General features: G+C 34.3%; 1 protein-coding gene across 1 annotated transcript in view; it reads left to right on the top strand.

Moving 5' to 3' along the window:
- The window catches only part of LOC113118133 (sucrase-isomaltase, intestinal-like), a 49,273-nt gene extending 30,625 nt beyond the window's left edge, over window positions 1–18,648 (top strand). The window contains exons 32-48 of the mRNA XM_026287061.1: window positions 440–571; window positions 752–871; window positions 1,985–2,047; window positions 2,505–2,621; window positions 4,544–4,634; window positions 4,729–4,867; window positions 4,973–5,106; window positions 5,520–5,554; window positions 5,815–5,931; window positions 11,719–11,867; window positions 13,070–13,154; window positions 13,451–13,507; window positions 13,673–13,797; window positions 14,057–14,145; window positions 15,121–15,170; window positions 15,712–15,873; window positions 17,603–18,648. Of these exons, the coding sequence (XP_026142846.1) occupies window positions 440–571; window positions 752–871; window positions 1,985–2,047; window positions 2,505–2,621; window positions 4,544–4,634; window positions 4,729–4,867; window positions 4,973–5,106; window positions 5,520–5,554; window positions 5,815–5,931; window positions 11,719–11,867; window positions 13,070–13,154; window positions 13,451–13,507; window positions 13,673–13,797; window positions 14,057–14,145; window positions 15,121–15,170; window positions 15,712–15,873; window positions 17,603–17,683 (1,746 nt within the window). The 3' untranslated portion in view covers window positions 17,684–18,648. The remainder of the gene's footprint in view (window positions 1–439; window positions 572–751; window positions 872–1,984; window positions 2,048–2,504; window positions 2,622–4,543; window positions 4,635–4,728; window positions 4,868–4,972; window positions 5,107–5,519; window positions 5,555–5,814; window positions 5,932–11,718; window positions 11,868–13,069; window positions 13,155–13,450; window positions 13,508–13,672; window positions 13,798–14,056; window positions 14,146–15,120; window positions 15,171–15,711; window positions 15,874–17,602) is intronic.
- Window positions 18,649–22,704: the final 4,056 nt, after the last annotated feature.

The following is a 22,704-nucleotide window of genomic DNA, read 5'->3' as shown; positions in this document are numbered from 1 at the left end:
CACAATCTTTAAATTTTTAATTTGTGTTTGTGCATACCAATGTGTTTTTAAATATATAATATTACTTTTTCTTCAGTTTTTTTTTTTTTTTTTTTTTTTGGCTTAAGAGTTATATAATTGAAGGACTATAAAATATTGTATGCATATACGTGTGTGTGTGTGTGTGTGTGTGTGTGTGTGTGTGTGTGTGTGTGTGTGTGTGTGTGTGTAAAATTATCAGTTACATTAATTAGAATCTGATCAGTAATTATGAACATATTGTGAAAGTATCCCATCCCCAGGACCCAGAACACCTTAGCAAATGCATAGCAGCTGCTTATAACATAATACCATTCATTTTGTTTCTAACCAAAAGGCATTATTTAGTAATTTCTCAGTCACTTCGAAAGTTTACATTTAAGTTTAATAATCATAATAATGAACCCTTGATCCCTTAAAGGATGTGCAATATGCAGACATTGACTACATGGAGAGGCAGATGGATTTTACGCTGGACCAAGAGAATTTTAAAGGACTACCTGCTCTGGTGGACCAGATGAGAGCTGAGGGAATGCGTTTCATCTTCATCCTGGTACAAACTATTCTAAATTACTGGGAAAAACAAAGTTGTTTCCATGAAATGGTAACTGTAATGAGAACAGAACGATCGATGTAGTCTGACATCAGTACTGTCTTCTTATTCTAGCCAGAAGCATAGAGAGAAATGTATTCTGTACCAGAACTACATGCTTTGTTTGTTTGTATGTTTCAGGACCCGGCGATAGCGGGCAATGAGACAAAAGGCTCCTACCCTGCATTTGAGACCGGAATTCAAAAAGACGTTTTCATCAAGTGGCCTCCTGAGCTCAGCAATGACATTGTGTGGGGGAAGGTATGACAAACACAAGGAGGAAGAGGAACATTTATTGATTCTGAGTCAATGCCTCATAGTTTTGTTGACAGAATATTTAGCTCTGCTCTGTGGCACTAGTTTGAGGCACTTCGTGTTCTGCAGTACATTGAACTTTGAACATTGAACAGTACATTTGAAGCTTGATTTTCTTGTGTTGTTATTAAAAAAAAGTGTAATGCAATTATCTAAACAATTATCTATGCCTGTTAGCATAGGAATACAGTAAGTTTGCTATTGCTCACTGAGGGTTTGACAGTTAGCAGTTAAAGCATTTTTTGAAGTTGTATATTGTCATACCATTTTACTTGTTTTTTTTTTGGGATGTTTTCAGGATGGATGTTTTATAATGAAACAAACCAAATGATACCAAAAAGAAAAACAGCATTGATCATCAAATCAATTGCAAATTCTCAAAACTAATTGTGCTGTTGTTTGCCCTCCAAAAATGATGTCATTGGCAACAAGGATATTGTCATTATGATTTTCTTTTTTTCTAATTTAGTCTTAATAAGGGAATAACTACTGGAAGGTAAATTAATTAACATGTACTTTAGTGAGAAGTTGAACATCATCTCCAAAAGGGTGAATGAAGATTATTTTCAAATTAGATTCTGCACATTTGTAGGATTAAGAGTTGAAGTTAAATGAGGTTAAAGGTGCAGAATGCAAGTTTCTGAATGCACTAAAGCATACAATAACATAATATGTTTGCAGAAATTGAGGAAACATGCAAGTTCACATACATTTTTCTTTGAAAAACAGCACATCAGTCGGGTATTCTAATATTAAATGTGACAGAATGTCTGCTTTTCTTTTGGTCTGTGTGACTCTACCCTCTGCCAATGCACCCAATAGTATTTTGGCACCCCAGGTTGCCATTTGGTGTAAAATAAAGCATACTGCAGTCATGGAAGCCAGCAAACAAACTGGGTCAGAGATTACACATTCTATCCAACCTAAAAAAAAAAACTAAAAAAAAAAAACATTGGCATCTGTATAAAAAGCTCTACGAACAGAGGCAAATTAAAATGTGTATAAATCAACTCATCAATGTACAGTGTAAGGCTTGTCAAAGTCTTCTGTCTGTTATAGGTATGGCCTGACTATCCCAATATCACTGTGGACAATTCTTTGGACTGGGATACTCAAGTAGAGGTATCTGCCTCTCTCACTTCATTATCTCTATAAATCACACTCTTTCTATCTCTCTTTAATCAGTGAACTGGACATCTTTTCTCTTGTCCACCCCATCCAAGTCTATTCATCCAGAAATTATCAGTACAATGGGCTATAATTGCAAACCCAGTCAAGAGAGATGAAGGTGACATCATAGATACGATCAACCAATCAGCATGAAGAAGACACCGCGACCACCGGTCAATTAGCACACAATAGTGTTATACTATATCACCCACTATTATATCAGCCAATCAGCATGTAGAAGACACACCAACAGCCAATGAGAACAGATCAGAAGTGAACCAGCACATTAATACTTAAACACATTTGCATTTTGCACTACTGTAATATCCAAAATGCATGTAGTGATCATTAAACCACTGCATCCAACCTGCAGCAATTATAATAATGTTTGTTTCCTTTCAACTCTCAGCAATTCAGAGCTTTCGCAGCGTTCCCTGATTTCTTCAAGAACAGTACAGCAGAGTGGTGGGGAGAGCAGATTAAAGACTTTTACAACAACATCATAAAGTTCGACGGACTCTGGATCGTGAGTGCTTTGTCTTGTTCATTTTCATGCTGGAGTGAAAAGCAAAGAAATGTAAAGTTATGCTTTATTTCTATTAGACATTCTGATAACTATAGGTAACTAATACATATGCCAACTAACTCTTATGATTTTGCAAATATCAACTAGCTCTCATTAGAAGACTGTTAGAAAAATGGTTAGTAATGTAACTTGACATATAGCCTACTTGCAAAGTCACTAACAGTCAATAAAGTGTTGGAGGACCATAAGAATAAAGTGTTAGCAGATATTAGCATGTTAGCCAGCACCCCCCATTATGGGATTCACAGGTAAAAGTGCCCTAACTATCGTATTTTCCGGACTATAAGTCACATCTTTTTTCATAGTTTGGCTGGTCCTGCGACTTATAGTCAGGAACGACTTATTTATCAAAATTAATTTGACATGAACCGAGAGAAATGAACCAAGAGAAAACATTACCGTCTACAGCTGCCAGAGGACCAGTTTTCTCTTGGTTCTTGGTTCTAAATAAATGTGACTTATAGTCCAGTGCGGCTTAAACATGTTTTTTCCCTCATCGTGACGTATTTTTGGACTGATGCGACTTATACTCGGTTGTGACTTATACTCTGAAAAATACGTTAACTTAAAATTGTAACAGTTCCTTACTTATGTTTGTTACACACATAATTCTGGTGTCTTTGGAAAGAAGACCCTTTGGGCTTTACTTTTTATCAACCAGATTTGATAATCCTCAAAAATATTAAAAGTTATAGACACTGAAGTGACTTGAAAACTTTTTTACCGAAATGCTTTTTAATATAAGAATACATTAAATCAGTCCTGAGCAATCTAGAAAATGTTTTGGTTGAAAGTCACATGTCTCATGAGTTTCTATTTCAAATCTGAAGAAGATAACATGAAAAATGAGATTAGTGCAAATATTTTTCTGATACTATGTCTACACCGCCCCCCAAATATATATATATATATATATATATATATATATATATATATATATATATATATATATATATTTACCAACTGTATTGAAGGCTTCTACAAACTATTTTTGTCATTAAACATACCACTGCATATTTTGTTTTCAATTATAAAAGATTAGACTTAGAAATCATACAGTTTCATGTACCTAATGAAAAATAACTATTTGAAATACATTTATTTCTAACCAAGTATACTACAAAGACATTTAAATATTTAAGTACTTAATAAAATACCCTGCAATTGTACTTTTAGTATACTAAATTGGTATACTTAAAGTCTGTTAAATTGGAAGTTTTTTGAACTTTTGCCTTTTGGAACTATTTTTTTTTTTTTTTTTTTTTTTTTTTTGGAATTAATGCACAACTAAGATATACTGAAGTATATCTGATTGTGCTTAAGTGGAATTATTGCAATTAAATATCTTGAATTTAAAGACATATTTGATATTATTCACAGATCATACAGTCCTCATCAGTAGTGGTAATCCAAATAAGTTTATTTATAATTTTCATATCAGTAAGTCGTGAGTGATACATCAGTAAATATGTTAATAGGTTTAAACTATACTTAGTATTAAATAAATGTATTTAAATGTATAACTTTTTTACTGGGGGTAAGCAAACAAGTCAGTCAGTTTTATGAAAGAATATGGTAACATATATTTTTTGAGCACATTTGTGCCATTCCATGCCATTGTTGCTCTTAAAGCAACGGATCTAACTCTTACAGTAACAGATAAATACCTCAAAATTCTGAGGAAAATGATAGATTCATAGGAATGTTGTTGAAATCGTGTTGATGATTGTGGAATATGTCCTATTTGACAAAGTCATGGTAAGCTGTGCAAGAACATTTATGCATTAATTTGCATATGTTCACAGTTTTCTCCTTTGCGTTCTTTGAATCATAACCTTGTCATTGTGTTTTGCTTTCTGTAGGACATGAATGAGCCGGCCAGTTTTGTGCATGGCACTGTTGGAGAAAATTGTCTGGGGAATAAAGATTTAGAAGATCCTCCATACATGCCCCGTAAGTTCCTAATGAGTGCACAATGGGCAACATTTACACTTCTATCTAGCATTTTACATCCAGAATTAATTGGGATGTGCGTGACTTTACCCAGCACTGGAGTCCATGCAGAGAGGTCTAAAGCACAAGACTTTATGCATGAACAGCGAGCAGATCCTGGCCGACGGCAAACGCGTCAAACATTATGATGTCCACAACTTGTACGGCTGGGCTCACACAAAACCCACTTATGAGTGAGTTTTCTGTTCCTCTGTATTCAATATTATTTTATTACTTAGTTGTTCTGGAATGATTTTTAAATCCTGATTTATTTTTAATTTTGTATGTGTATTTCCCAGTGCTTTGCTTAGTACAACTGGAAAGAGAGGTGTCATAGTTACCCGTTCAACATACCCGTCTAGTGGACGCTGGGCAGGACATTGGCTGGGAGACAACTACTCCGCCTGGGACCAGCTTCTGAAGTCCATCATAGGTATGTGTTTATTCATTTGTGGGAAGATAAGCATCGCTAGTGCTCATATTTAGTATGCGCTATCGTTCAAATATTTAGGGTCAGTAATTTATTTATAGTGTTTATATAATATATACACATACATGGTATTGTATACTTAAAGGGAAAGTTTTGCAATGTAATTTCAATGTATTGGTCTTAAGAGGCATCAAAAATGTTTTGAAATTTTCTTTTAAATATGTTGCAAGAGTTAAAGAAAAGAAAGCAGAGATATGCAAGAGGGGATAAAACACAGAAAACCAAGTGCTAAACTGAAAACAACAGAACTTCATCAAATTCAGGACAGCAAGATACATAACCTTGCATCAGATTATTAAAGAGACTTCTTAAAACAGGCCAGTAAAAACAAACTCCTCCCTCTTTCTGTCTTTCAGGCATGATGGAATTCAGCATATTTGGCATCCCTTACGTAAGTGCATTCCTCGCCCTGCTGCAGCACTTGCTATTGATTTTCAATTTGTGCTTTATTTCCTATCAAACAATGTTTTTAGTTAAATTGGGTACATTACACTAGCACGCAGCCATTATACTGCCTATAGAGTTTATTTATTAATGTTTTGGAGTTGGCTCTTGTGGCCCTGCTTTTACAGAGATCTATATATGTGTTTCTCTCTCTCTCTCTCTATGTCTCTTTTCCATTCTCATTCTGCGTTTTGGCTTGTGTTTCAGACCGGGGCTGATATCTGCGGCTTCTTTAACACTGCTGAATATGAGATGTGCTTGCGCTGGATGCAGCTTGGAGCTTTCTATCCGTTCTCCAGAAATCATAACACCATCAATATGCCAGTAAGAACACAGTTCTAACTATGATGGGCTAGTTTGTAGGGGTATACAATATAATTAGAAAAAAACGTGATTAAAAATTCAAAATATGCATATAAAATAATATAATTATTTATTAAATGTAAAAATATTAAACTAAAGAAATATTACTACTGTAAAATACAGAAATTAGTGTTTAAGTGAGAGCAAAAAAAAAAAAAAATATATATATATATATATATATATATATATATAAGCAAGCAATTTTGGTTTTATTAAGCCTAATCATGCTCAGAAAGTTGATGGACGTGACAGGGAACATGTGGGGCCATTGCAGCAAACAGTGTGAAATGGACCTTAATTGAGCCTTGTATGGTGTTAAGCCTGATAATCAGTGACAGTGAGTGACGGGCATCAAAACACAGGGTGAAACAAGATAATGTCAATGACTGAGCAGTGATGACAAATTCCTACATGAACGCTTGTCTGTATGACGCCCTGAGAGAGTAAAAAAATGATCCCTGATCACTGAGACATACAGTAGCTCCAAAACACACAGCGGCAATTGAAAAGGGCCTCCCACGCGGCCTCTGACTAATATCTGGCATCTGTAGACAGGTGGGCTGTCAGGTATTCACTCCGGCACTTGTTTAAAATGTGACCTTTGCAAGTGCTGGGACCTGTCACAAAAATCCAATAAGCCCGGGGAGTGAGAGAGATCGATATGGTGTGGGGAAAATTCTTCAGTGAGTGGACGTGGCAGCTTCGTTGCTAACAGATATATGTGGGGTATAATTAAATGCTCAAAGTTATTCAGAACCCTCCTGGGCATCAGTCATTTAGAAACGGCTTTGCTAAAAGAGTGATTAAACAAAGGACGGGAAAACAGAAATAGTATTTGGGGTGGAAATGTAGCCTAATAATACTAAAAGAATGTGCACAGATCTTTTTTTTTTTTTTTGTATTATTATTATTATTATTTTTTTTAAATTAATCTCAAACAAAATAAACTTAATATAAACAATTAATTAACATATTTAATTTACTATTCATTTAATTTACAATTTTTTATTTCATTTTCAGGATTCTTATTTTATTGTATTGGAATTATGTCTGAATTGTTAAAGGAACATTTGTAGAGAAACTGAAGGAACTGTAAAATCCGTCAGAATTTCTGTAAATAACCCTCGCTATTCTTTTATTTTATTTATTTATTTATTTTTTTCTTGTTGGTAATTATGACAGTCCTTTTGGAAAAGGGTATTGGAAACTAAAAGATCAGGTTTTTGTTTTGTGTTATGTTACAGTCATATGAGAATTTCTATTACAGTCCTTCAGGATTTGCTGCAAATTATGACAGAAATTGGGGTCAAAGACATAGCGTTTGCTATCTGCTCCCTATCATTTAGTTGTCTTTTTCAATAAAACTGGCGAAAAAGCAAAAGCAAAAACATTTGTGCAATATTATATGTGCATATTCCTTTGGGATTTGGGCTAGAATAAAACACAGAAGTAAAAATGCTAATAAAATTGCTTCTAAAATAGAATGAGATGTATTAATTCTGGTATTCGACATGCACTGCCAGAGACCAGGGAATTTAGAGGGCTTTATTAAAACAAAAGTGCATTGCAGTGTTTGCGCGACATTTTCTGCTGGTGTTCTGCCGAGTCATTCACTTGGTCCGGTGTGGATGTGTCCTCCGCGTGTCTCAATGACAGTTTCAATAAGAGACTGTCCTCAGCTGGCCTCTACCCCGCGCCGGACGTGTTTATCCCTGCACGTCCCCTTGCTGCTGTAATTACCCCTCCAAGATGTCATTAGCTTTAATGTGGCTATGCAGGCAAATGGAAGGTCATCCAGAGACAAACGGATGGAGAGCGTCAAGGTGGCCTGTATTTCTAAGGGATAGAGACAAAGACATGTCCGATAGTGAATAACAGAGACTTCATGTAATCAGTTTTGTGTCATCTATATGGTAGTGTTCTTCTAAAAGTTGAATAAATTCACTTAAAGCATTCAAAGTATTCATATTGCAGAAAACAAACTAATATTAATAATTACCTTATGTGCTCTGACTAGCACTGGAAGTAGCAAATTATGGTTCATGGCTGTAGTTTTTATTAATTGTATTACTTAATTTCAGCGCTAATTGTAATTATTTTAGTAAATCAAGTAAAATTAAATGAAAGTAAGAAATTATGTGTTGGCAAATAACTATATATATATATATATATATATATATATATATATATATATATATATATATATATATATATATATATATATATATATTTTTTTTTTTTTTTTACATTTTACATAGAAATAGTAACAGAAAATATTAAATGAAATAAATTAAATTTAATCAACTTAAGTAAATAAATAAGTAAATAATCTGGAAAATGTTTAATGTTATCAATTTAAATGTAAAAAATTGTGTGTGTGTGTGTGTGTGTGTGTGTGTGTGTGTGTGTGTGTGTGTGTGTGTATATATATATATATATATATATATATATATATATATATATATTGAAATTTATTTGAATAGCATTTTTCATGATTAATATTGTTAAAAAACAGCACTTAAGGTCCAAGCAATTAAAGTTGGTTTCTGTTGAAACAATAAAACAAAAATTAAATTGTTTAAATTAATTACATTTTCTTAAAAAGTGTCTATGTTTTCCAAGATCATTTCCACAAGATCAAGAAATTGACATACTTATGAAAAGTATTTCTTTAGCAGAAGATTTTGCAGAATATTATGAGATTGTCAGCTCCAACCACCCATTTCATTAAAACTGTGTGTTCAAGTTCAAGTGCAAGACAAACTGGTGGGGGTGTAAATGATATATGTACAGACAGTGAAAGAAATTCAGAAAGACCACCTTATTTGCTCCTAATATCTGGCAAAGTCATTTGCCAGTACAAATGTTCTTATGTTCTGCCAGCTGAGAGATACAGAGAGAGAAGGGCTTCTGCAGCGTGGCTCATAATTCTAACACTCCTGCAAGTGTTTCCAAGTTCGTCCGTCTCTCCATCACGCTAAGTCATATGCTAATGGAGTCAGAAGGCAGTACATTTGGAATATTTTGGATTTTTGTCTGCGAGCAGCAGTTGGCTCTAACTGGAGGAAGGTCTAGTTTAGTCAAACACGTTAACACAGAGACATTAGATTTCCCCATTACATTAGCAGAAGGGGTTTTCACTATATGAGTGAGAGAGGGGACAATACTAAATATTCTAGAGGTCAGAAGGGTAAGAACAATATAAACCAACAGTATTCAGTCTGTTTGCTTAGGCTGCCATTACTATTATTATTATTATTGTTGCTGGCTGGTGGCAGCATCGTACTGTGGGGCTGTTTTTCAGCAGTGGGGACTGAGGGGCTCGTCAGAGAGAAGAAAAGCTCAGTGCACCAAAATATTGAGAAAGTCTTAATTAAAACCTAGTTCAGATCATTAAAAAACCTCAGGTAGACTGTAGGTAGAAAGTTCACCTTACAACAGGACAATGTCCCTAGAGAGGATTATAGACAACTCTGTGAATGTCCATGAGTGGCTCAGCCAGAGCCTGGGCTTGACCCAATCAAATATTTCTGGAATAACCTGAACACGTGTGTCTGCCCCCATCCAACCTGACAGAGCTTGAGAGGTGAGAAGAAGAATGGCAGATCATTTCCAAATGCAGATGTGCAAAGCTTAGTCGTGGTCTAACGGTTAGAGAGTTGGACTCATAATCCTAAGGTTGTGGGTTTGAATCTCGTACTGGCAGGGATTGAAGGTGGGGGGAGTGAGTGTCCAGCGCTCTCTCCTCCTTCAATACCACGACTGAGGTGCGCTTGAGCAAGGCACTGAACTCCCAGCTGCTCCCCAGGCGCTGCAGCATAAATGTCTGCCCACTGCTCCGTGTGTGTGTTCACAGTGTGTGTGTTCACTGCTGCGTGTGTGTGCATGTTGGATGGGGTAGATTCAGAGCAGTAATTCCAAGTAAGGGTCACCATACTTGGTAACGTCACTTTCACTTAAAAAGATTTGAAGCTGTAAAAGTGCTTTTGCTTAGTACCGAGTTAAGGATTTGAATATAATACAATAAGTGGTTTGACTGAACCATTTCCCTTAAATTTCCATTTAGTTTGACGCTTCATGTCGTGGTCCTGATCACTCTGTCGGGTTTATTCTGAGATAACAACCGGCTGGATATACATTTACCCCTTACACACATGTGTATAAGTAATTCAGTAAAAAAAAAAAAAAAAAAAAAAGAAAATCTGATTTTGTTGTTTATGTTTGTTTAATAATAATAATAAATAAATAAATAAATAAAAATAAACTTGGCTAATATTAATGTTATTTCCTACAAAAATACTTACTATATATAGTCTTTTATTTTATTTTTTTTTTTTTTTTAACACTGAAAGCCTTTAATGCAAAAAATCTTTTTCTTAAAGAGCATCTTTGTGTTTTCCAGTTTTAAGCTCATTTAAATATCCTTTGAGCAAGATTAGTTGCATAATATATTAAGGCTAATTTTCAGAGAATTTATGTTTAGAGAGTATTTTATTTTGAGGCAATGACATATATATTATATTATTATTATTATTATTATTTTATTTACTTATTTTAACCATAACCAGGTGAATAACAAGACTAAATATAGTTTTATTCAAGAATCATTCTCTGAAAATAAGGTTTTAATATCTCATTGCAGATTGTTTTAGGGATATTTGGAGGAGCCTTTTTTAGGCCTAAGAATAACATATAGAAACTGAGAGGAGTTCTCACTTCATAAAGTGTTTAGTTCATGTTTAAGTGTTAGCACGCATGCATTAGTGGTCAGACCTGTGAACGTGTGGCACTTGAGAAATAATTATCAGATATAGTTCACCTTTATATCTGTGAGCGCATTAACTCACACCCACGACTCTTAATAGCACTCAGACCCACACACAGGCCACAGCCTCGCTCTGTCTGACAGACGATTAATATTCAGTCTGTACACACAAACACACATGCGCCTGGGCACAGATGATGAACGGGGTGTGCAGTTATGTCTGGATTCAACGGGACACAGCTGTACAGATTTGGATTGTGCAAATAGGAAATATAGTTCAGGGCTAAAGTATTTATTCCCATAGTGTCACAATGCATAATGCAGGACACGTGGTGTTGTTCCAGATCTATCTGCTTGCAGCTAGATCATAAATAAATCAGTTACTGAGATAATGCAAAGTATGAATACCTGTTGAAATACTGATAATAACTACCCATTACATTTCTAATGCTTATATATACTCCAGAAAAAACATATATATATTGATCCTGTAGCTCAGTTGAGAATTGCTTTATCAAGCGCAAGGTTGTGGGTTCGATTCCCCGGGAACACATGATAGGTAAAAATTGATAGCCTGGATTCACTGTAAGTTGCTTTGGATAAAAGCGTCTTCTAAATGCATAAATTTATAAATATATGTGTGTGTGTGTGTGTGTGTGTGTGCGTGTGCGTGTGTGTGTGATAAGTATGCTATTATTGTTATTATTAAATATTTTTTTTTCAATAAATGCTAATTTATTTAATCCAATCACTTCAAATTTACATTATAAATATTGTTGAAAAGCAACTGTATATAAAATAGTTCCATACAATTATTGAGCAGGCTCAAAACTAAACTTTTTAAAATATATATTACAATAAATAATAAAACTATCCTAGCATTTACATAGCAAGGAAGGAGGAGTGATCTTTGCATGAGAACTCAGGTTTTCTTCAGCAGTGTTGAATGAGTGTGATGTGATGAGTTTTGTGATGTTTGACAGAGACAGGATCCTGTGGCCTGGGGACCGGAGTTTGCTGAGGTGTCTCGTGATGTGCTGAACATTCGCTACACCCTCCTGCCGTATTTGTACACACTGATGTATGAAGCCCACGTGCACGGAAACACTGTGGTCAGACCCATGCTGCACGAGTAAGTGTCCATCATTTAGTTGAACCACCAATGAAAATAATGTGACTTTGAACATTTTAGAAATGTTTCTTCTTGGTTATGCGAACATTAAGGGAACATTCCATTTTAGCATTTTGCAAACATTGTGCGAATGTTACTTTTAAATGTTCATTTAAAAACTCTCAAAAATTCTACTAAAACATGAAAAATGTGTATGGGTCAAATATGAGATGTCACATTTTTTAGAATGCATCAAATACATTAAGAAAAAAAGGATTATTATAAATGCAGACATCATCTTAAATCACGTAAAGTGTCTACTTTAATGTTTCAAATAACTTTTGTGGAGATAACATGTCCAAATATGGAAGAAATAATGTTCCACTGCATTCAGCATAACACAAATATGTACATACAAATGACATGTTAAAATACATTTATAAAAAATACAAATAATCAGTGAACATATCAAATCTATGATATTGTAAATTATTAAAAACTTGCTGCTGACAAATGGGTCAAATCTAGTGGATGCTCAGAAAAATAAATAAATGAAATTAAACAGGTTGCATTCTGATGTCTGAAGAAAAAAAATAAAGCTGTGTTATACTTTTATTGTTTTGATGCTTGAGAACCCTTTTTCATCTTTGAGTCATACAATGTTTTTTGGTAACATTTAGAGAAATTTATTAAATACCACACAACTTTAAACAAACATTCAATTGACGTTAATTAAAGAACTTGTTTGTAACTATGAGAGAACTTTGCCAGAACGTTAAGGAAGTTCTGTGAATGTAACGAGGTCTGGGAGTAAATGATGACAGAAGTTTCCTTTTTGTGTGAAATATCTCTTTAAGACCTTCATTCATGTCCTGCTCCTTCCAAATATATCTTCATTACACGATCTTTTCTTTCTGACACTATTTTAAGTCCATCCTCTCGTTTCAATTACATTTCCCTTAAAGCATCATGGGAATGACTAATCAGAACTTGGAGCAAATGCTCTGTGTCTGTATTGGACTTATATTACTGTATCTTGATATCACTACTCTGACCCGTCTAACCTTCATCTTCCGGAATCATCTATTTTGTTCAGCATCTCAACCTCTACATGTTTTCATTTCTTTCTCTATATCTCCCTCCTGCTCATTTTTTGTTCTCTCCTTCATGAACTGTACAGTGTTGAGTGGATGATGTTCTCAGCACTGTGTTCTGTACTGTAGGTTTGTCACAGATGAAAAAACCTGGGGCATTGACAAACAGTTCCTCTGGGGTCCCGCTCTTCTAATCACACCTGCTCTGGACCCGGTATGAAACACCCTGGCTATATTACATATATAATGTAAATGTATTATTATTTATTATGTTGTGCATATACTAATATTATACTACATAATTAATGCATTTCAATTATATTACTTATTTTAATATCAAAATAGTTTTTTTTTAAACATAGTTAAAAGTATGTTTGTATTTTAGTATTCATATTATTTTGTGTGTGTATGTATATTCAGCCAGATAGGATATACTAGGAAATAGTTCTTATTATTGTTTGGGTTATTATTTATTATTTCTTTTTTTCTCATTCATTTTGTTTTGTGAAGGGCGTCACTGTGGTCAAGGGATACCTGCCAAATGGCGTCTGGTACGATTACCACACGGTAAGCATTTTACCAACATGCAAGTAAGCATTTTATTAGTAAGAGTTCAATTCAGTTTAACAACCAGTCATAATCAAACTAGCTTCTGAAACAAATTCAGCCTGCGGTACATTGTCCTCCATATATTGGAGCTTCTTATCTGCTTGTATGTGATTTATCATCCAGGGTAAAGCTATAAGAACAGGAGGAGAGTTTGTGGATATGGATACGCCGTTAGAGAAAATTAACCTGCATGTGAGAGCAGGCTACATTCTTCCCTGGCAGAAACCAGAGAACAACACGCACTACAGGTGAAGCGATGCTGCATCTGTGTTAATACCTCTTCAATGGGCCGTTTTGCTTTACTTGCATAGGCTTCTTGCCCCCAAAAACAGTCAAGTTTTCTTTTATATCCCCATTTTCTAATATCTCCTATATTAAGAGTTCACACTGTTGTTTATCAAGATGAGCAAGTGCCTGAACACTGAATAATTAATGTTATGTAAATGTGAGTGGCTGTATGTTTATATGTTGTATATTTGTATAATGTGTTTTGTTTTTTTCTTGTAGTCGTCAGAATACTCTGGGTCTGATTGTTGCACTTAATGATGGAGGTGCAGCAAAGGGATCCCTGTTCTGGGATGATGGAGAGGGAATCGGTGAGTTTTGTGTGGTCGTGTGTCCGTAGGAATGGGAATCATGGGGAATTTAATGGTTTTGACTCCGCTTGATGTTTCCAATTTCATTAATGATTTATTTAACCCGCTTCACTGGAAATATGTGGAAATACAACAATTCTGCAAAACGATTACATTGCTTGTTGCAGCATTTTGTGACACTTTAAAAATGAAATGTTCAGGGAGTAGTGCTAAAGCTGCATTCATCATTATCAAAAACATACAAAGCTAAATTTGCAACACTGGTTCTTGGTTGCACATATTGTGGCAGTTCAGAATTTAAATGTCCAGTAAGTTCCACTAAAAGGTTCATGCTCTGTTGCGTTTGACAACACCTACACTAACACCAAAGTTAAACCTTAATGAAAGTGTTAATAAAATAGATAAAAAAACTATTTTTTTTATATATATATACTTAAAATAAAATATTTTGACACTTAACCAGCTCCATATGGATTTGCTGATGTTGTAAACTTGCTCTGTAGCACACCCGGGACAGCATTGCACTCATCATGCACTATGGTAAAAGCATTCTGGGGGTCATGAAATAGTATTGTACACATGAAAATAAGTCTTGATTTACCATTAATCTGCTCTTGTAACTTGTGTGAAAAAGAATAAATGTTTTTAGAGAATTACTGCCAGTGGTTTTTAATTTTAGTTCAAAACTGCAGTGAATTCGAAGTATATTATAGTCGTGTTTTTGGAGTTTAGCAAAGAAACCAATGAGCCTGTGTTGGATTTTTTCATTTTAATTTTCTCATAGTTAATACTATCATAGTAACAAACAGTATTTTATTTTAAAGTCTAATCAGCAATGCAGTCAGTAAAACCCTGTTCTGAAAGCATATATTTATATATTTGCATGTGTATGTTGTTATTTAGTTTTATGTAGATACTTCTAAAACCATTTATCATAGTGGTTCCTCTCTTCTTGTTTATTCTTTCTCCTCACAGATACTGTCCAGAATGGCAAATACCTCTTGACATCTTTCTCTGTGTTTGATGTAAGTTAATATATTTTGAAAAGTGCAGTGTACAGTTCTTCGGGATTTATTTGGACTGTGGTCATTAGAACCAATAGGGAGTCCAAGATTGTCCATCAGACTTGAAGCCAAACATCTGTGGCCACTCTCTATTTATAAACAAATCCAGATCCAAAACTGTTTCATGCTTTAGCAGCTCAAGGCCACTTGGCCCAGGTCAGAGCTCTCTGGGCGTCCTGTGGGTTTGATGGCGTACTGTATGTGCTGAGATTATTTGAGCGGTGGGGAAAACACGGCCCTATGGAGTTGAGAACTGTTTGAAAAACGAGGTCAGACTCAGCTAGGTTGAGTTGTCTCGCCGCAGATGTTACATAAATACTGAAACAACGACCTTCTGTTATTATTCATTCTGTTCTAGTAACATCTAAGTGAGAGAATCTTAAGAAATGGGTCATATGTTCATTATGTCCATTCAATGTATCAGAATGTTTTAATGTCAGCACTAATTATTTGTAAATGGGCATGTGTGTGTAACAGCTGTGCTGTGTGATTATGTTTATAGCGCACTCTTACCAGTGAGGTTTCTATGAATGGGTTGGCCGAGGCTGACAGACTGACCCTGGGTGTCGTGAGGGTTTGGGGTGTAACAAGCAGTGTCACTCAGGTTACCATGGAGGTGGATGGGAAACCTGATGCAAACTTGGATTTCAAATATAACTCTGAGGTGAGGTGGTTCATGCAGACATATACTTTACCATTCATTTACCATTCATGCTGTCAAAACCACTGATACACTTATTAAAAATGGTACCTTTCATGTGGACTACGAAGTGCTGCTATAAATATATATGTATTTTATTAGTTTTATTCAATTGAAAATATATAAGTAAATAAATCATGTGACCTTGCAATGTTTAAAAATATAAAATACCAGGTAATTGTATAAATTTTATTTATATATTTTTTTTCATTTAGTCATTTTAAATTGATTGTTCTTGAAGCTATAAATTTGCCGTGTTTGCCGAGTACGTCGTATATTACATTTATATGACTATACGAAATGTATAAATGCTTGTTATTTATATTGAAAAATATTTAATTGTAATATTTCTATGAAATATAATTTTCCTAAAAATTAAGAATATTATAAATAATTAAATTATTTTAATGTAAAATAGTTGATATTATATGTAAGATATTTTCCTAGTCCTCCCTAACTTTGCCCATGCACATTAATCTTGATAAAATAGAGAAGTTTACATTCTCCTGGACTGTTTAAAAAAAGTCTTTTCAAAGTTGTATGTGCATCGACCGCACCATTTCTATTAATAAGACTGCAGGCTGGAGCTCCAGAGACTGAGATTTATACGAGTCATGAGAAGAATCGAAGGGGGGGTGACAAACAAACTGTGTGAATGTGAATCTGAATAACTAGTGTTGCAGCCCACACCAAATCATTTATCTTTCTTAGTATTTCCAGACTGCATAATAAGTCTGAAAGAGGCAAGGCAGCTCCATCTGTCTCCATGTGTGTGTTTGCCCTCAGCGGCGTATGTCAGATCAGAGGTGGCGTTTCCCAACGATCCGCTCGAACATCTTTTATTTTTCTTCATCATGCTATTATGGGGTCATTGACTGAATTGGTCTGTAATCACACACGCGTTTGCACTCTTAAAGGAATAGTTCACCCAAAAAATGAAAATGTACTGTAAATGTACGCACCATCAGGCTATCCAAGATGTAGAGGAGTTTGTTTCTTCATGGGAACAGATTTGGAGAAATGTAGCATCCCATCACTTGCTCACCAGTAGATCCTCTGCAGTGAATGGGTACCGTCAAAATGAGAGTCCAAACTGTTTATAAAAAAAACATCACAATAATCTACAAATAACCCACACCACTTAAGAAGCGAAAAAGCGAAAAGATGCATGTTTGTAATCCATCAATACAAACTGTTGTTTCTGGTTAAAATATGTCTATGATATAGCTTTCTCCAGTGAAAACGTAGCCTCATCTGAATCAGCAGAGAAATATGCACAGATCAACCTTCGTCTACAAACAACAAGAGTACGAAACAGATCTGAACGGATGTGCTGGTAGATTTTGATGTGAAAGGAATACAGGAAATTGACTTTATCACTGGAGGAGGAGTTATGGATTATGGACTCATATTTTGGCCGAAAACAAATGTTTTAAGCTAAAACACCTTAACAATGGTTTTGTTTTTACAAAAGTATGCAGCTTTTGGCTTCACATGATGTACAGGTGTGATGTGGATTACTTGTAGATTATTGTGATTTTTTTATAAACTGTTTGGACTTTCATTCTGACGGCACCCATTCACTGCAGAGGATCCATTGCTGAGCAAGAAATGTAAAGCTAAATTTAGCTTTCATTTTGTTTGGAAAATATGTTTTTTTCTGTTGGATTAACTCTCTCTTCCTTTCCCTCAGACTCAGGAGCTGAATATTGACGCATCATCACAATCTCACACCATCGACAACCCTTTCAAAATCAGCTGGAACACAACTTAGTCATGGACACAAGTCTACAGAGAGCAGCTTGAGACAAGAGCAATCCAATGATTATTTACCTTTTATTTATGAATTTTCAGTCAACTAGTAATTTATTTAACATTTCTGCTGGATGCTTTTTATGGATATCATCTGAATTAAAAAAAAAAAGGAAATAATTTCTTCTAAAATAAATGTCTGACGTTGTTTTTGATTTAGATCTGATTTTAGAAACTATAAGTGGTTGTGCAACTTCAGGCTGGACTTGGAAGGCTGGATCTATAATGCCAGCATTTGGGGAAGTGGGAATATAATGATAACCCTTAATTATCGACAATCACAGCTTTTTAACGAGAAAACCTCTTAGTGGCGGCTACCTGCCGGGCGTGCTTCACGCATGACTACAGTTTGAAGTAATGATACAATAATCAATTATTCATTCTACAGTAAACATAATGATATCAATTAAGCAATGGAGACTGTAAATTGATTTCTGCTCTAATTGGCAATCATTGCAAGCTAGAGAGATGGACGCCGCAGGGAAGAGGGCAGGAAGGGAGTGCCTTCGATATTTAGACGCTAGCCAAAAACAATGATAATTGAGGAGCTTTTTTATCCAAGTGTGAAACAGGATGCGGCCGTTCTGACTGAGACTGTAATTATTTGGGTTTTCTATTATGTGAAAGGGGTTTATCCAGAGCTTGTATTTAATTAGCAGAGAAGAGCGGTCCTGCTTTCCGGGGGTTTTACAAGAAAAAGAGCAGTTTTCCTTCTCTAGTCAGGCAGTGAGGAAACATACAATTATTCATGGAGTTTATACAAAGTTTCAAACTTCAGTGTTATAAAAACATAAGCTGTGTCTGAGTTGGTAGTGTTAATTTTACCATTTGAAGTACAACACTGTCCATTAAGCGATATATGAAAGAATAATATAGCTGTAATGTGAAGAAAGATTTCAAAACTGCAATAAACTGATTTAAACCTCAGGAAGCCCGTGACTGATTTGACTTGCTGATTTTATGGTAATATTTGCTTCTTTCTTTTGTTTCTTTCCTGCATGCACGCAACGCAATTCAGACATCAGTCAGAAGTCAGGTGCATTAAAACAATCAATCTGATTCAAATAAATCAAAAAAAGACAGCGAATGTTGTCTTGATTTAACCAACCCTCCAAACAACGACTGGGATTGAGAGAAAAATACTAATGGAAAAAATAAAATAGAGGGAAACAACAAAAAGACGACATGAAAGACAAAACACACACTCAAGTGACTTCAAAGCATCAGCATGTGATTGTGAGTGTTTGTGATGTCTGTATGCTGGAATACATTAGACAAAACATGGATTAGGGACAAAAGTGCAAAGAAAACATTGACACACGCTGATCCAGAACACTAACCCTTTGTTTTCACGCAGGTTACAGATGTGACATGATAGGATAATAAAGAATATTTTATTCAATATTTAATTTCATTCAATATTTTATATATATATATATATATATATATATATATATATATATATATATATATATATATATATATATATATATATATATATATATATATATATATATATATATATATATATATATATATGATATCTCAATGATATTAAAATGTATACAAATTTTATTGTTTGACTGTTGTTATTGTCAACTAGCCTAAGGGAAAAACTATTAAAAATAGTTTTTGTTATTTGGAAAAAAAAAGCTGAAATAATACAAACAGATGAAAAACCTACACTTTAAAACATACTGAAGTAAACTCACTAAAACTAAACTTAAAATAACAATAATAATAATAATAATAATCCTACACAATCGCAAAACAAAATTACTAAAATTAAATATGAAAACCGAAAATAAACTCACACACACACACATATATATATATATATATATATATATATATATATATACACACACACACACACACACACACACACACACACACACACACACACACACACATATATATATATATATTATAGTTTATACTGAAATAACACTGGTTCCACAAGCATTAAATTAACAGATGCAATTTTGTAGTATTAGTATTATATATATATAAATATATATATATATATATATATATATATATATATATATATATATATATATATTAGAATTAACAAATGCTATAGAAGCTTTGTCTATTGTTTGTCTACTTTAACCTATGTACTTCATTAGCATGTCTGTTTAACAATTCACTTGAATTATCTTTTAGACAGGCATCTTTTAGACAGTGCATGTTGCCAAAAAAAAAAAAAAAAAAAAAGAAAAAAAAAAAACTATCAGTACTAATAGCTTTCCATTATGCTAATTTACTAGCATTAAAGCTAATAGTTTTCTACAATGGAGGTTTTGTCCTTAAAAATGCATTGCTGTGATTGAAAAATGAAATGCAGAAGCCTTGAGTTGATCTCAAACACACACACACACACACACACACACACACACACACTTGTACTGTCAATCTTAACGCGACACTAAATCGCTGACAGATCCAAAAACAGGCTGCTTCCTCACGAGTCATTTCACCACGTGACACTCGGTGACAGGGCGGCGCGCCCACGCAATTTTCCCTTCACTCGCGCGCCACAGACGACTCGGGGCAGAGAGGGACGATACCTTGTAATTGCAGCTGCTTATGCTTCACTTCACACCGGCTGTGACAGGTGTGTGTGTGTGTGTGTTGAGTCGAACTGAAACAATTCGGTCTGATTTGAAATTTATTTCTGTTTTGCTATGAATTGTGGGGGTAAACACTGTTTGTATGCTTGCGTTTCTCTGCGTTTCCCACATGTGTGCATACTGATTTGTAGTTTGCAATTACAGTCATTTTAAGCAACAAACAGTTTGGCTGTTTCATACTGGATGTTTTTCCCTTTTCACACCATTCTCTGTAAACCCTAGAAATGGTTGTGTGTGAAAATCCAAGTAACTTAGCAGATTGTGAAATACTGAGACTGGCCCGTCTGGCACCAACAACCATGCCACGCTCAGAATTGCTTAAATCACCTTTCTTTCCCATTCTGACATTCAGTTTGGAGTTCAGGAGATTGTCTTGACCAGGACCACACCTCTAAATGCATTGAAGCAACTGCCATGTGACTGGTTGATTTGATAATTAGGTGAGTGTATATGGACATGGTAACACACGTCCCTCTCACAATATATTGCTTTGAGGATCTATCGCTTTTGCATACATAACTGAACCCTGCTCTTGCCCACCTCTTCCAACCGAGCCATGGACTGCTGAACAGAGTGATTATACTAGTCAAACAAACCAGGCTTCGGGGGTAAAGATTGCCTAGTGCAGTGGTTCTCAATTCCAGTCCTCGCGCCCCACTGCTCTGCATGTATTGCATGTCTCTCTTTGTTAACAGACCTGATTCGAATATCAGTTCGTTAGAAGTGAGCTCCGTGCATGAACTGTGTTCCCATTGTTCATTGCTCCCTACTCCCTGAGCAGGGGAAATCTGTTGAAGTTTACCTCACTTCGGAACATTCATTCACTGACTTGTGCATGGACAACTGCGATATCATATACCTCTGTAAATCAATACAATTTAAATCGACGTCTCACACACTTCAATGCACTTTGAATGGAACATGTACGTTCCTTTCGAACTGGAATCATGGCTTAATATCCTGTGATGTCCACTTGGCAAGACACTTTACATTCGAATAGAACAAACATCTTAAGCGCTAAGAGAAACTTACAAAATGTGCATAGCAGAGGGGCGTGAGGACTGGAATTGAGAACCGCTGGCCTAGTGTGAGCACACAATAATTATTCTCCGGCATCCCACACACATGAGTCTCTACCCGCACATTAAGTGTTGTCCCGCGATCGTGCAGGTCTCTATACGAAGGTGCCTGTTATAATGTTATGATCGAGGCTCTGAACTATAACAAACTATAACATATTTTCTAGAAAAACTGTAATGTCCTGACAGTGACAAATAGCTTGTTATATATTTAATTTAATAACATTAATGTAATAAGTTAGTATTTACAAGAAAATATTTTAACTACTACTATGTAAAAGGAACATAGCTGTAAAACGCATCTTATTTGTTTAAAGGGTTTGCAAATTAAATATTATTGCACTTTTGTTCATCTAGCAGTACTTTTAAATGTAAAAATTGCTTTTGAATACATTATTAGTTTTGTGCATAACAATGCCATAAATTCTGATTAATCGCAGACAATAATGTGATTAGTCGCGAATCGCGATAATAAAATAAAATTGTTGCCCAGCACTAATTATATTATATTATATTATATTATATTATATTATATTATATTATATTATATTATATTATATTATATTATATTATATTATATTATATTATATTATATTATATTATATGTATGTGGAATTATAATCATCTTAATTACATATCATTAAAATATATAATTAAATTGTTATATAATTTAATTGTGTATATTACATATATTATTAAAATAAAAATTTAAAAAATAAATACAGTTATCAAATATATAATACATAATATTATAAATTATATAAATTGAAAAAAAAAAAAAAAATATATATATATATATATATATATATATATATATATATATATATATATATATATATATATATATATATATAATATCATTTATATAATACTGTATTGCTTAGAATATGAAATAAAAGAATGGTTTAATTTTAACAATAATAACATTTATCAAAAAATACAACTTTTGGTATATTTCTTAATTGAAATAAGACAATATATGACTACATTGTTTTGAAATGAGGCTTTTATCTTCTATTGAAATAACTCAAGTTTGCACTAAATTTTTAAAGAGTGGCAAAGTTTTTCTCTGTTGGTGTCTGTCTCAAACTTAAAACTTTGTATTGATATAGTGTCTCTGTTTGACCCTCCACTTTCATTCTGCTGTGATTTTATCTGCTTTTAGTTGGGTGTTTGCCATGGAGAGGGTTGATTTGGAGAACTGTACGACTCCTGAGGACTGATAAGTGTGCTCACAGTCAGGTTATTACCTTTAGCGTTTAGATCCA

The sequence above is a fragment of the Carassius auratus genome, chromosome 18 (assembly GCF_003368295.1).
Source record: "Carassius auratus strain Wakin chromosome 18, ASM336829v1, whole genome shotgun sequence".
Lineage (NCBI taxonomy): Eukaryota > Metazoa > Chordata > Actinopteri > Cypriniformes > Cyprinidae > Carassius > Carassius auratus.
Note: the sequence above shows the minus strand (reverse complement) of the source record. Positions and strands in the feature narration are given on the sequence as shown.